This window comes from Rhyacophila brunnea, unplaced genomic scaffold (genome assembly GCF_057557595.1).
Source record: "Rhyacophila brunnea isolate RB1 unplaced genomic scaffold, BYU_Rbru_1.0 scaffold_16, whole genome shotgun sequence".
Taxonomy (NCBI): domain Eukaryota; kingdom Metazoa; phylum Arthropoda; class Insecta; order Trichoptera; family Rhyacophilidae; genus Rhyacophila; species Rhyacophila brunnea.
The window spans coordinates 362,842-378,566 of record NW_028232816.1 but is presented as its reverse complement, the minus strand read 5'-3'; the positions used below and the strand labels follow the sequence as shown (position 1 = coordinate 378,566).

General features: G+C 34.8%; 2 protein-coding genes across 2 annotated transcripts; one reads left to right on the top strand and one right to left on the bottom strand.

The window, feature by feature from the left end:
• Positions 1–2,541: 2,541 nt before the first annotated feature.
• LOC147074095 (uncharacterized) lies at positions 2,542–7,350 on the bottom strand. The gene is made up of 3 exons (XM_085943844.1): positions 7,144–7,350; positions 4,048–4,200; positions 2,542–3,850 (listed from the first exon to the last, which is right to left on the bottom strand). The coding sequence occupies exons 1-3, from the start codon at positions 7,288–7,290 to the stop codon at positions 2,756–2,758; spliced, it is 1,395 nt and encodes a 464-aa protein (XP_085799970.1). The 5' UTR covers positions 7,291–7,350; the 3' UTR covers positions 2,542–2,755.
• Positions 7,351–8,105: 755 nt separating this feature from the next.
• Positions 8,106–12,266, top strand: LOC147074094 (uncharacterized). The gene is made up of 4 exons (XM_085943888.1): positions 8,106–8,668; positions 9,550–9,644; positions 10,085–10,349; positions 12,250–12,266. Exons 1-4 carry the CDS (start codon positions 8,332–8,334, stop codon positions 12,264–12,266), a joined length of 714 nt encoding a protein of 237 aa, XP_085800014.1. The 5' UTR covers positions 8,106–8,331.
• Positions 12,267–15,725: the final 3,459 nt, after the last annotated feature.

Here is a 15,725-nt window from a genome sequence, read left to right as displayed (position 1 = left end):
TTTTCTGGATTTTCAAAAAATTACACGTAAAGTAATTAACGTCTCGTTTTTTAGAGTAAAATACCGCGTAAGGTAATTAACGTCTCGTTTTTTTTAGAAAAAATTCAGAAAGTTCAAAAATAATTAGCGAGGGCTTCAAGAAATATTCGATTGCAAACTTATTTTCCAAATTTTCATTGCATTTCATTTCATTTCAGTGCATTAATCATGTCAAGTTTACTATTAACATAATCATGAATTTACTCACAAATATTATGGAAAACACAAATATTAGTAGATTTTAGAAAATGTAATAAGTAGATCAGATAGGTATGATTTAAAAATAAGGAAAGAACTCACCTTGTGCAGATAACAAACGACCTTGATGCTACTTTAGAATATTATGGTCTTGTAATAATAATTATGAAATAAAATAACAATAATAAAACTATTCATCACCATCTATTTATTGTTTGTTTTCGTTATTATTGTTTTCTACACAAAATAATGTTAGTTTATAATACGATTTATCACTACACTTAAGTAGGCACCTAGTTATTTTTAAATCACTGGTTTCACGATTACTACTAAGGACAATTTAAAATGTTTTCTGAATAACAAATGAATCAGGAAAAATATTTTAAGAAGTTCAAAAATAATAGGTATCAATATTAACGAACTTGTATTAATAATAATTTTATTATTGCTATAACTGCTGCTATCGGAGAATGCTAGAATAAAACTGATGAAAATTAAGGGCACAGTAGAAACCATTTTCGACTGTCTAAACTCTAAACAATCTGATGAAAACAAAACTATAAAAAGTAGGTACTAGGTAGGTACCCAGTTGTTCCTTGTTCGAGTTTCGAGATCCCATTATTTGGTGTAATTAAAATAATTCCTAGTTATAGAAAGGAAATCTCTCCATTCGCGATGTTTTATTCAGTTTTATTTTCATTCTAAATATCATGAGAAAGTTTTAGTTATAGATATGCCACCATAAATTGTCCGGTTTTCGAATTTAGTACTAAGCTCACCACAGTATAAAAAATATTGAATGATATACCTATCAAAATCAACATGTGGCGCTCTCACTAATTAATCGGAAGACTTATAAATTGTTATATCATATAATTATGTACATTCACCTTTACTTGCTGAAAGGTTCTTGAGAAACCTGACCTAAAATTTTAAATTGCTATTCAGTAATTAATACCTAACCAAATTAAATGTTCAAATTTACTTTATGTACCTGAGCCGGATCCAAAAAGTATCATTCATTCGAACTTACGTGCATAAGAAAAATATTTGAAACCAGAAGAAAAGTTTTTTTGCGTTCTAAAAAAAATATTTGTGGACAAAAACCCTTTGTACTAACAATGATTGAAATGTTTGAATAATGTCTCTTGTTCTTCGGTTTCCTTATCAGTTTATCACTTAACAATGATGCAATTGTTCATCCCCATTAAATTTTATTTTTGCTGGTCACACATAGCATAGCATTAAAATATAATGATTATTGAGTCATGTTACGTTATGGTGTAACGTTTTACGTAATAAATAATAATAGGTAGGTATTAATTTATTATTTTCTAAGCAATGATGATGTCAGTGGGTTAAAATGCCGGTATTGGGTAGCGTAACAATGCATCCTTTGTTAATTTAGAAGCGTGTATCCAAATCAACAAAGGCGTGCGTAAATCTTTTCAACTTTATTAATAAATTCACCATCGTTGACTTAAAAATATGGGATATTCTGATACTGGGTACTCATAATAACGCAGTTCTTCAACTTTATTACATTTTATTTGTCGGTTACACAAATCATCGCTGTATCTAGATTATATTATTATATTTATATGAAAAAATAAGACTAATAAAGAGGAATAACTACTAATATTAACAAAACCTAATAATATTTAAGTATTATAAACAATGATTATTTTGAGTAAAAAGGCGGTCTTGAGTTGCTTTCTTTGTCAATTTAAAAGCGTCACAAATCAAGAAAAGAATTCGGAAATCATTTCAAGTTTTTTATTATAATAAACATGAATCAACAACAAATATGAAAATACATCAGTTGATTTCTTGCAGTTCGAAAAAAAATCAAGAATTCAGTTTCCCAAAAATGTAAGTAGATCTACTGATATTTCAGTAGACATGGCGGTGATCAGTGATTCACATAATGTTACCATTGCAAAAATCGTTTCAAGAAAGATCCAAAGACAATTGGGTCTTTCATACAAAAATGATTGAAATCGGAATCGAGACCAACTATCACTGGACTTTGTAATACGGCATTATTTTAGAAATAAATGGACGGGAAAGGAATAACTTTACAGGCTGGATCTTTTTTGCATATATATGATGATAATATACTTGAAAGACAGCAATGTGTCAATATTGCAACCAAACAGTCCGGCTGCCAATATTTGTATTGAGCAAGAGAATGCTGACGATGCCAGTTTTAACGAGTTTTAATCAGTCCCTTTGTGTATTTTAATAGATTTGGATGTAATACATTGTCAGTGAACAAATTTAAATTGCTTCACACAAAAATAAGATCCATTTTGTGTATTTTCATACCACCAAATCTAATACATGAGTAATTATATAGGTTACATTTAAATAGCTTTTCATCAGAATAAGTCGTTTTGTATACATTCATTACACTAGATAATAAACATGTACACTGGTCACTTTTAAATAGTTTTTCAACAGAATGACTCAATTTGTGTATTTTTATATCACGAAATCTAACACATGAGTATATACATTAAACACATTTAAATGGTTTTTCATCATGAATCATTTTGTGCTTCTTTATCTTACTAGATTCTACACTAGAGTATTCACATTGGTCACATTTAAATGGCTTTTCACCAGAATGAGTCATTTTGTGCCTTTTCATCCCACCGAATTGTATACAAGAGTAATTGCATTGGTCACATTTAATTGGCCTTTCACCAGAATGAGACATGTTGTGTATTTTCAATTGACTATTTGTTATACATGAAAAGTTACACTGATCACATTTAAATGGCTTTTCACCAGAATGAGTCATTTTGTGTAATCTCATAGTATTAGACGTTTTCGATGTGTAGTCACATTGATCACATTTAAATGGCTTTTCACCAGAATGAATCATTTTGTGTATTTTCATACCAGCAGATTGTATACAAGAATAATCACATTGGTCACATTTAAATACCTTTTCACCAGAATGAGTCATTTTGTGTATTTTCAATTTACAATATGTTATACTTGAAAAGTTACACTGATCACATTTAAATGGCTTTTCACCCGAATGACTCATTTTGTGTAATCTCATAGTACTAGACGTTTTGGATGTGTAGTCACATTGGTTACACTTAAATGGCCTTATACCAGAGTGATTCATGTTGTGTAGTTTCAAAGAAGCAGATTGATTGCTGTAGTAGTCACACTGATTACATTTAAATGTTTTTTTACCAGTTTGAGTAATTTTTTTTATATTCTGAAAATTGGATCTAATGCTTACATAATTACCCGTTTCTGCTATTGATTTTTTATGCAACGCTTTGTGGAGCTTTAATAGAGATAACGATGCAAAAAAATCAAAACAAAAACTGCACACAAAATTTTTGTTATTAAACAATTTTTTCTCCAACTGTATAACAGCTAGTAATAATTTAGGATCTGTGATGTTAGATTGTATATTCTTACGGTCATCAGTACGGCTAACAATATTTTTATTGGTTTCATATATCCCCAATTCTTTTGTAATGTCTTGATCGTCGATGTGTATTTCATCGTTTGCCTCTTCTAGTTTGATTCTCTCTGAAAACTCGAGACTACTGAAATAGGTCAGGGCAGTGGTTGCAGGAATCAACTAAAAGCAGGTAAAATATCGCCTTAGCATATATTATGTAAACGGCATACGTATAATTATGAGAGAATATTATTTAAAAAATCAAACATTTTAAAGATGTGCAGGGAGGATGCAATTTAGGAGAAGATGGTGTTAATAAGTTAAATTAATATGTTACGAAATTATTTTTAATTAATAGATTGTTATACAATATGTACCTGATTTGTTGGGTTGAATTTCGAATAAGAGCAACTAGGTTGATGTTTATCATAATTGCTTTGCTCTACATCCTCTTGAAAAATCTCATTTTTTAAGTCAATCCGTTCAAAATCAGTCTCCAGTTTTACAGTGGTAGGGTATTTTGAAGGCAACTATAAATAATTACAAGATAAAAAGAAATTTTTATATACAACGTTTTTAAATTTTCTGTTTAAATTATGCTCAATATGCTCAAACTTGTACTTGATATGAAGTATATAAAAAACAAACAAACAAAATACAGAATACTGTAATGTCATTTTGATTTCCATAGTAACGCACATATATATTAATAATTTAGTGGCTAAGACCACCCACTTAGCAACCAATAATAGTGGATTGGATTACGGATTTATTCTGAAATAACTTTTCACACAAAATAGAATTAACTGAAAATGAATTCAATTCTACTTAAAGATGGCTAAAAGTATTCAAAGAATGCATTGGCATCGTGTTCTGAAAGTTTCAAATACTAGCTAGTCAGAAAGTTAGTTAAAAATCGATTGCAAGATTTGTACCGGACAAATAAGAATATGAGCTTATAAAACGTTGTAGAATACATTAATTTTATAAAAAAAGCATAATATCAGTATCTTCTTGTGACGATATTATGATATTATGGTGTAAAATAGCGTCGTTATTTACAATATAAAAGGAGAACAAACATTATTGAAAATAAAATATGTATATATATATATACATTGAGTATTATTAGGCAGTGGGAAGGTACCTAGTGTTACCAGACAAAAAAGAGAAGACCCCGGCGCGACAGTTTCAAATTCTAGATCAACGATTTAACATTAATATCGAAACACCTCCCCAACTAAAAGGTTGCACAGCCCTACCTCACAAACATTATCTTTCAAAACGACGATGCAAATCTCGGGTATCCACGGTCACAAAGGGAAGTACCTGCCTACAACCAAGGGCATTGACGGTTGCCCACTCCGCGGTGAAAAATACCGTAATTCGTTCGAGTTTTGTTAAGCAACCTCATCCCTTACCCCGCGAGGAGGAAGCATCCCTTGAAAAAATAGTTTTGCGGACAGTTCGAATCTACCCACGACCGAGGTGTCACTAAAATACCGAAGCGGCGTGTCCCCGCGTATCCCCGGTGGCGGGAAAGTGCCGCGTGGACTCGCCCGCCTGCCGATTATTACGTCTCGAATCACGCGCGGTTGTCGATAACTATTAAAGTGCCCGCGAAACTAAATTAAATAATGTGCAAACGCGTCCATGTGAAAAGGAATGCAAAGTGAAGTGTTGTCTATTCGAATGCCGCGTGCCCGCCGGCCACCCACATGCTTCGCGTAGTCTCTGTCATTTAAATGTTACTTTATCTCAGTCATGCTGAATCCCTGTATTCCTAACCTGTATAATTTAATGTAATTGAATATATTCTCCGCGCGGAGGCTTTTGAATCGAAGATGTGTTTTATATAAATTAAACCTCGTGATGTCACACCTCCCTCAAATTAAGTGATACATTTGAAGAATGCTGCCAGCATACATGTGAGTTCCTCGCCCTTCTTCCCGGTATTACTAGTTACTTAAAATATAAAATAATACAAAACGCATCATGATTCGGTATTTGAAAATGATATATTAGGTACGCCTTAGAAACAAACGAAATTGTGTAGTCCGTCAAGTGATGCAAATGTGAAGTATCATTTTATATGGAGTTTTAATCGTTTCTTCCTCTTTTCCGCCATTTAATAATCGTTGATCGCCAATGTGGCTTTATAGATTTGAATAAACACATCGAATATTGACAGGCAATGTATATTAAATGTAATAAGCAATATGATGGTGTACCCATGGTCCCCACATCCTGAAGCGGGTCTCCAGGCCAGGATGTTTGGTGGGCCCCCTATCTATCGCTAAAGTTAAGTGCAGTATGATGTCTTACACTAGTGTTTCATATATGGTATTCCGCAGAGATCCAGAGCATATTAAAAAGCACTGATATCGAGCCCTTTTTGTGGTAGCTAAGTGACATGCAACTCTTTGCCATTTTGGATAAATAGCCACTTTTATTAGTCAGAAAATACACTAAGATAATTAAAAAATAACATTCTACACTTGAATTTTCTTCTAATTATATCAATCATCATATTACATCAACATCAAATTGCATTGCATTAAATAATTAATTATAAAATAAAATTCTATACAATTTTTTTTTATTATTACAGCAAATTTGTGGTGTATGTTTTTCTCACTTAACTTTTCGACCCACTACGCCGGGCCCTCCTTAAGCTCAGGCCCCCAGGCTAGAGCCCTGTCAGCCCTCCCTTTGTGGGGGCCATGGGTGTATCTATTATGACAGCACGGAATAAAATGACGAGAAGTTATCGAAATATATGAGAAATGCATTTTAAAGTGTAGTAGAGAGAAGTAAGTTTGGGACTTCAAAGATCGAAGTGAAAGAGTCTATAAATAAACAAACTGTCGTTTAAATAAGAAATAAGTGTTATCACAGTTATTTTAGAGTAGCTATAAATTTAAAATAAATAAAATATTGTAAGTAGGTAAGCAACTGATTTGGAGACTCGCAATTTGAATATGAGCAACATGGTTGCGGATCACTTTCTTTGTCAAATTCATCTTTGAAATCAACTCGGAGAGAATCAATCTCGGTTTTAATAATAGCAAGGCTACTTACAGGAGTCTGAAAAGAAGACAGTAGGTATTTTATAGTACGTGTTTATACGTCCTATATTAGTATTTTGTATTGAGCGCCAACACACGGGCGTTTCTGGCTGCGACCTATTATCACGGGTTGACACTGTTCAGTTAGTATTAATAAATATTCATAAGCTGTCTTCAGATGAATGAAAGAAGTGAACCAGTGGCCACAGAGACGTAGAACCTATAGGTTGGTACCAAGTCAAATAATCGTTGTAAAATGACAATACAACGATGTATAATTCATTACATGTTTCAGTTAGTAAAGTTCAAAATGTCTCCCAAATGTTTTATTTGCCTTAGTAAGAAACCACTTTAACATAGAATAAGCATAATCTGACAATGATTAATATGTTTGGAAAACCTAACCTCAATAGTTCTGTTGGCATCGTAAGCTTTCTCTTGTTTTATACAAATGTTTGTAACCGGATTGTTTGTATGCATTGTTTTAACATCAAACGATTGCTGCACTTCTGAATCAGATTCAAAATCATCTAGTTCACGTTTTACATCCATCTTACGAAGTTTAATTGACGCAAAAATATCACAGGCAGTCGTGTAGGTAAGGAGACTGACAGCATAGATAATTGACAGTCGTGACAATAGACAATCGGCTAAACCATATTAATCCTTGATCATAGACAAAACGTCTGCATTGCCACTGCCACAATAATTAATAGTCGACACACATAATATTGGGTGGGAATTAAGGGTAAGCTCTACAGAATTGCCCTTGAGAATTGAAAATATGATTTTTTTATATGTGGTCCGGAATTGTTGGTCTACTAGCAATATACAAAGGTCGCCGACAATGCTTGTGTCAAATGTAAATGGTCTCTAAATTAAATTTAAATCATAAACACGGTCGACGTGAAGACAGAATGGGGTGACCAAAAAATAATATCTTCTAATATAGGAAGGTACGTAAATGTTACTAAATTCAATTAGTTAATCAACTGTTTGGGGGAAAGTATTGCAACCAATATGATGGTGACATTTTCAATTATGTGGTTGCCACAATATAAACTTAATAATATATTAATAACTTTTAACCTGAAATTGTCCGAGAATTAAACATACGAAGGATGTTGAAATGCATATCTACCTACATTTTTATTTCATGTGCTATCCAAAAAACATTAATAATGAATAGTATTTATTTTTAATGTGTAGGACCTACATATTAAAAATAATAGGTACTTATTGCGCAATTTTACTTTTATACAAATAGTGAAACAATAGGTAGGTAGTACCTACCATTATTGTATGTAATGCCGGCGCTCCATTGGCACGCAAGTCAGACGATTTACAGTCTTCGGACTTTTTTTTCGCGTGGAGCACCCCAGGTCTGCGGACTTTTTAATCCGCAGACCAGGCTCGTTGGATTTCAAACATGTTTGATATTTTACTCGCCGAGCCGCTGAAATTCGTACGTTCACCACGCTTTACCGTCACATTATTTATATCTATGCCGACGGACGACAGCGCCATATATTAGTCTATGAGCGCCATCATTATTTTACTGTCATTCAAAGTGTTCGGACATCGAAAACAACAATGGTAGATCTACGAGTGCATTCGAAAAGTTTCTTGGAAGATTTTATTAGTTGTTTTAAAGACAACCCGTCGTTGTGGAAGACGACCAGCCCACTATACAAGAATCGTGATGCCAAGTCCTTGGCGTATGCGGAACTTTTGGAAATATTAATCAAAGTGGAGCCGCAGGCAACGGTCAACGATGTCAAAAAGAAAATACAGACATTGAGGTCGGGTTACAGAAAGGAGAGAAATAAAGTAAGGACATCATATCGAAGCGGAGCCGGCACAGACGCAGTATATCTACCCAAACTGTGGTACTATAAAAATTTGGAGTTCTTGAACGACCAAATGGAAGGTACGTGGGAATGCTTTAAAGCTATTTATTATACACGTGCAGATTATGAAATTGCCGTAGCTCTGAAAGTGACATCGCATTAGATTAGCTACTATTAAGCAATTAAAACATACAGCTATGAATCATTTCTAGTCACAATAAAATTACTTATTCTTTGCTGAGGTAGGTAATAAATAATAATAATATATAGGTACGAGGGAATGCTTTAAAGCTATTTATTATACACGTGCAGACTATGACATTGTCGTAGCTCTGAAAGTGACATCGCATTAGATTAGCAACTATTAAGCAATTAAAACATACAGCTATGAATCATTTCTAGTCACAATAAAATTACTTATTCTTTGCTGAGGTAGGTAAGAAATAATAATATATAGGTACGATCATGGTGGTGGAAGCGCGGCTTATTGAGTCGTGGTCGGGTCCCAGGTTCAAATCCTGGGTCTGACAAGTACACATTGAATTTCAATTTGTGTATGAGTCAGAGTATGGACCTAATATGTTGAGCAAGTGGCTGACATCCATTTCTCGTAAAAACAAAATCTGTCAATACAAACCTCCACTCCGTGGAGGTCCATATTATGATCGGACATGGTCGAAAGAAGAAGAAAAGAAATGATCATAAAATCAAAAATCGCTCGAGTTAGGTTCCTTCAGAGACAATCAATAAATCGTCAATCATCAATCAAAATTAATGGTACAGTTTGGTTATGAGGAATACAGCGGAAAACACATTTTGAAAATACCCGATATACTGGATTACACCAATTATACCAATATCAATATTAACCGTATGAAGGAATGGGTACTTAGGGGAGAGATAATAAAAAACAAGTTTGAGTATTATGTTGTATTTTAACAATTTACATTTTGTTTTACAGAATCGAGCTCAATATCCAGCATGGTGGACGATTTGGAAAACATGTCTCCTGATGAGAGTTACTCCAACTCGTTAAACAACGAAGATTGTATTGAGGTAAAATATTTTAACTAAATTGTTACATTGGTTTAATTTATCTATTGCTTATCATACTTTCTTGCCATGTGACAGCCCCGGTAGTATTAAAATATTTTTTTGGTGCAGGTATTTTTAATCTGCCTTCGTCTAAACGTTTGAAAAAATCAGATTTTCTCAGTACGCCTCCATCAGAAATACGTCCATTTGTTCCAACACCAACATAAATAAATTCATAATTAGCATTTGCAATCGCCATCAAAACAATGCTGTGGAAATGTTTGTAATTATAAAAGTGGGAGCCGGCGCCTGCAGGTGGCACGATTGCAATGTGTTTCCCATCAACTGCGCCCAGGCAAGCTGGAAATTGCCATTTACTATTAAATTCTTCTGCAATCGTCTCCATTTCTTCGTGCGTATCAGGGAACTGCAACAAAAAATAATCAACATTTTATTTACAGATAGAATATTCGCCTTCAACATCCACGTTGTCGACTACTCCAAGGTCGAATCTCAATAGAGCACCAAAACCCCCATCGTTCAAACGAAAAAAATCGAATGATAGCGCCAACAAAGTGTTAGAATTAATCACCGACAAACTAAGCAAGACTGAAGATGAATTTGATGTTTTTGGCAAAATGATGGCCATGAAACTACGATCGATGTCACAGGGACAAAGATTGCTGGCTGAGAAGCTGATGCATGAAGTTGCCTTTGTGGGACAAAGTGACAAAATAATGCCAGCAACTACTGTTCATACTCAACCAGTTTATCGTATATTAAGCAAAAATGTACAAAAGCCGGTATAATAAATTAATGTTTTTTGTATGAATAAATATCTTGTAAAAATATTTGTTTTTTTGTTTGTTTTTATGCCTATAAACCTTAGCTTAAGCGATACAACAAATGGTAAGTATTTGAGCTATGTTAGCAAACCTATATTATTATGTGGCCTCATTTAGAAATCAAATTCCATGCTTGCTTTTCGAAGAATATGACTAGTATTACAATACATTCAACAGGAATAATTAAGCAGCTTGCTTACAGCCTATATGGAGAGTCCTGGCTAGGTACAGCATTCTAATGGTCTATTGAATATTTAACATGTCAACGATGGCCTTATTTGTGACTATATATATACCTATCTCAAATGCATCTTGTCTGCCATTCTTATGATGTTGCCGTCTATGATTTATATAGGTAAAACAATCCACTAAACGTTCACTTTATAAGACCAACCAATGTCTACTTGTTAATGATATATTTGTAAATTTGCCCAACTTTATTAGATGACGTATAATATAATACACACCTTGAAATATTCTCCTTTCAAAACGTCAATGATGACTTGGCAAGTTTCGGGAATTATCTTGCCCAGAGTTTGTCTTCCAATCGCAGTTCTATAATGCAAGTCAGTGAATGTTCCGCCGGCAGCCAAAAATCGCAGGGTTGCACATAATCTATCATGAGGAGAAATAGCTTCCCTCATCATAGTATTTTTTTTTTTAATAAATGGGGAGACCAAATTATACAGTTCTGTGTATACATCCTCCGACATTCGCAAATAATTGCGGAAATCGCTCGGTTGCAAACGCAATTCTCGTATTAAATTTGTGTGGGATAATGTCGTTCGTTTCCTTATCCAATGTTTCACCCAGTATTTGTGTACCCTTTGCTTCGTTATTACATTATCTGCCACCCAATAACCCAAAAAACATAAAACGTCGGTATCATTTAACGCCATCACGATTTAACTGTCAGATATACGTATATTATCTATGCTGTCAAAGTCGACTGTTTTACTCGTCAAATTAATTATATACTCGTTTCGTTGAACGTCTGTTGGCCAGTAGCAGAACGTAGAAAAATCTGAAGACTTATTGTCGTCGGACTTTTGGCTCGCCAATGGAGCGCTGGCATAAAGCCAATGGACGAAATAATTTATATCATGAGTGCCTAAAAATAATTATTAACATACAGTCACCACACACATTCATTTTGTATTCGCCAGTCGGACTGGCAGGCAAAAAATAACGTCAGGGTTGTCGAAGACGTAATTATTTTGTATTTTTTAAGTTTTATTTATAATATTTATATTATTTAAGTTTTGTCCATCTAATATCCACTGCGGTTCACGTAGTGGCATGTACCTGTTTTTTGGGGTCAACTAATTCAAAAAGTAAACACCCATAATAGAATTTTTCCAGTTTTGGTTGCATTATATTCCAACTCATTTCCGATTTTATTAATGGAAATTTCTCGGTGTACATAGTAAATAAACCTACGAATAAAAAAAGACAGGAAGGAACACATTGGTTCATCGCAGTAAAAACTGGCAACCAAATTCGCCATTTTCGAGAAAGCGACGATTTTGCGTAAACAAATATCACGTGGTCTGCACGTGTGCGGTAAACTTCGTATGTGTTTGTAATTTTGTGTATTTTATGTTTGTGTATCATGCATTGTCGGCCATATTTTCCGGCCTTTCTGATTGCCTTGATTTTTTATTCGTAGAAACAAACAGCATTTTCTATTAGTTATATAAAGTCAACTTTGAGCCGTGCTCACTCATGAATGTAATTCTTCATTTAAGTAAGTCTATATAAATTTTGATGTTATCTTGCAGAGAAAACAGTTATCTGACCTTTTCACTATATTATATACATGCAAATATAATGTTTTCAAATAATTGATATGGATTATAAATAATATATTCCATCGTATTATTTTCTCGAAATCATAAAGATACTATAATAGTAATTGAGTATCAACCTATGTTCAATTTGAATTGGGTTATAATAATAATATACCCGTAGATATATATCAATAATATGTTTGCTACGATATCCACCCAAGTTATCAGTATGTACTTGCACAGGTTTGATTAAAAACTATGATGAAATTAACATTTTACAAATATTATATTATTTTGACAGCCCTGTTTTCTGATCAGCGGACACGTGCAGGTGTTTATCAAATAATAATGTAAGATTGTCCACAATAATAATAATGTAGAAGGTCGACAATAGTAATAATAATGTTTTTTTTAATAAAATCTCCGATGATTAGTGATTTTTGCCAAAAGATCGATTTAAATTAACGTGCGTACGACGCCGAGGTCCATTTCATACTAAATTATATTTGAATACCGGGCTGTTCAGCCCCCCCTTAATCGCACAATGCAATAAACAAAATTCACAAAAAAATAGCTCTAACATTTGGAAAGTAGTTTTCACACATAATACATGATTTCACAAATAAATAAATGAAATAACACAAAATGAAAGAGTTTTACCTACCAATAAAACTCTTATTATTCATGTTGACTTTGAAGTCCTTGAGATAGGGTTTGCTCTTTCTTCTTCGCGTGAGGATATATTCTACTAATTTATTTTCCTTTTTCTTGTCGTTGGTCATTTCTCCGTTTTCATTTACTGGTCATACCCGCGCGTCTGTTTTTTATGTATAAAGTTTGGCATCACTTTGTCTTCATTATGATATGACTCAAGGAACCAGGTAGAAGTTACCTGGACTTCAAAGTCAACATGTCGAATAAAAAGGGTTTTATTGGTAGGTAAAACTCCTTTCATTATTCGAATTTGACTTTGAAGTCCTTGAGATATCTGTTTGTTATCACCTGGTGTTGGGTATGCCAAATTCCTGTATGTGACAATGATTCATTGACGAGGTATAGACCATCGTGACTTTCCATGTATATGTTGAATAGAGAAGTTAATGGGTTCTTTTCCCCTTCTGATGGTGGTGTATCCATCGTTCTCTGGTAGTTGTCGTGAAATGTCGACTCACTACGCCAGTTACCTCTCTTTAAAATATCATCTATTGGGTATATTTACAGTTTAAGGAAGCCACTACTGAGTGGACACTACCTGGTGGTTCTTGTACCCCTGCTTCCAACAGTACTGACCATATCCAATTCCCTATAACTGTCCTGGTGGTAGGTTTTGGTGATCCTCTTGAAGATATAAATAATTCCGAAATATACCCACCTTCCCCTCTCTTTGGGTTTGACCAGCGCTCGAAATGGAAAAGATTACAAACCGGAGCGCTCGAAAATTAACATGGTTATCAAATTTTATGTGTATTTTATAAACATAAGTGTGCTAGATTTTTTTTTTATTATATGGCATATCTAGCTCGGACGGTCAAATTATTTTGTCCACGAGACGGGGCGATAACTTTACAGATTTCACGAACCGGAACGGCGCTCCGGTGCGTTCCGGTCCATTTCGACCCCTGGGTTTGACATGCAGACGAGTTTCCGTAACCAGAATACTGGGTCGATGTTTTGACACGTGGAAGCGCTTAGCTTCCATTCCGATTGACGATGCTTGGAGGTATCTGTATTTGAGCCAAACATTGGCCATACAATTTGTGGCCACTTTTTTCCACTAATCCATTGTCTACTATTACTGAGTAGTGTGAGGTCATGAACCCTTCGTCCCGATGCGAGAAGCAGCCGAGTAGGTGGCTGTCCTGCGAGAGGTTTCGAATAGGTTGTACTCCACCGGTGTTGTTTTCCTAAGATGATCTACCACTCGTCCTGGATCCCAAACCGGTGGTTTGATGGGTTTCATATTTTCAGTTACCATTACCGAAATTGCCTGTAACATATTGTGTTGTACTACCACGTTGATGCTGATATCTACAATGATAATCGGTTTGCAAAATGTGGCTATGGCTGACTTATGCACCAGGATGGTTATGTACGACAAACCCTCCATGTTGTGCATGTAGCCTGGGTATCTGGCCAATTCCATTGGTTGAGGGCTTAGGTTAGGTTGCTTAGATCTATTATTACTAGCCAGTCTTCTGTTTGTAAGACGGCTGGAACCTCGTAATGGTGAATTAGTTTGAATGGCTTTGGCTGTAGGAACGCATTCAAACGCTTTCGGTTGAAAACAGGGCATAGGGCCCCGTCTTCTTTCTTGATCAGAAACAGGGTAAAGAGAAAAACCAGGGGTTTGACCCGCTTCTTCTAGAACCCCTGAGTTATTTAAGTCCTCGATCTCGAGAGTGACCGCTGGTGATTGTTGCGTTTGAAAATCTTTCCGTAAAAGTAAAGAAGGACTTACCAATGGTGGTGTCCGCACAAAAGGTATGCGGGCTACGGCTATTATTTTTACCAATTGTTTTGAGGATTAGTTGCCCAATCCACTAACCCTTGCATACCCTTTCAGAAGCTGTCCCGTTGGGAAAAAATCGCATTCTGGAGGGCCGCGATGGTCCTTTTCGTCAGATGGTTAGCTGATCACGAGTGGTCGCACCGACGCAACTTGTCATTTAGACCTAACTCTACGACCGTAGGGGCCGCCAAGAATTGTTTTTTTTGGGCGTTGTGCCACTCCTTGCCGGTCCCCCTGCTGAAATAAGGTACGTAACGAGGATACCTCAAACATCAGCATCTTAATCGACGCTGGTACGTTGAACTTTTCCTCCTGTAGCAGTTGTGCTTCGCCGTCTGGTGGTGTCCATTGCTTTTAGAATATCCTCCTCACGGTCATTCAGATGTTGCGCCATAATCACTGATCACTTAACGTTCACTTAACTATCACTTAACGTTCGTCCAAGATAATTATTTTGATAGTTAGAATGAACTGTGAGACGCAACACGTAAACAAAGTAAGAAAGTCAAATCGATAATGAAGACAAAGTGATGCCAAACTTTATACATAAAAAACAGACGCGCGGGTATGACCAGTAAATGAAAACGGAGAAATGACTAACGACAAGAAAAAGGAAAATAAATTAGTAGAATATATCCTCACGCGAAGAAGAAAGAGCAAACCCTATCTCAAGGACTTCAAAGTCAAATTCGAATAATGGTTTGTTTCACAAAACAAAAATCATACGTCACTCATTGTAAATATAAGTTAGCAAAATTTTGACAACTGCACAATTTGCTAAAATTGTTTCACCGATAAATAATAATAGATCGCACAAAGAATAGGTAGGTAGAAATTCACAAATGTCAAAGTAAAAATTGTAGTGGCAATACCATATACTCATTCGAAAATGTCAAGGTTTACGGCGTCTTGTACTGTCATTATTTTGTTTATTATACGCTATGATTATGATTAGATT

Excerpts from the sequence above, each read along its gene's own strand:
- LOC147074095 (XM_085943844.1), bottom strand. The coding sequence starts at position 7,290 with ATGGATGTAAAACGTGAACTAGATGATTTTGAATCTGATTCAGAAGTG. Across the intron at positions 4,201-7,143 it reads ATGCCAACAGAACTATTGAG|TTGCCTTCAAAATACCCTAC; the intron begins GTTAGGTTTTCC and ends AATTATTTATAG. Across the intron at positions 3,851-4,047 it reads AATTCAACCCAACAAATCAG|TTGATTCCTGCAACCACTGC; the intron begins GTACATATTGTA and ends ACCTGCTTTTAG.
- LOC147074094 (XM_085943888.1), top strand. The coding sequence starts at position 8,332 with ATGGTAGATCTACGAGTGCATTCGAAAAGTTTCTTGGAAGATTTTATT. Across the intron at positions 8,669-9,549 it reads CTTGAACGACCAAATGGAAG|AATCGAGCTCAATATCCAGC; the intron begins GTACGTGGGAAT and ends TTTGTTTTACAG. Across the intron at positions 9,645-10,084 it reads ACAACGAAGATTGTATTGAG|ATAGAATATTCGCCTTCAAC; the intron begins GTAAAATATTTT and ends TTTTATTTACAG.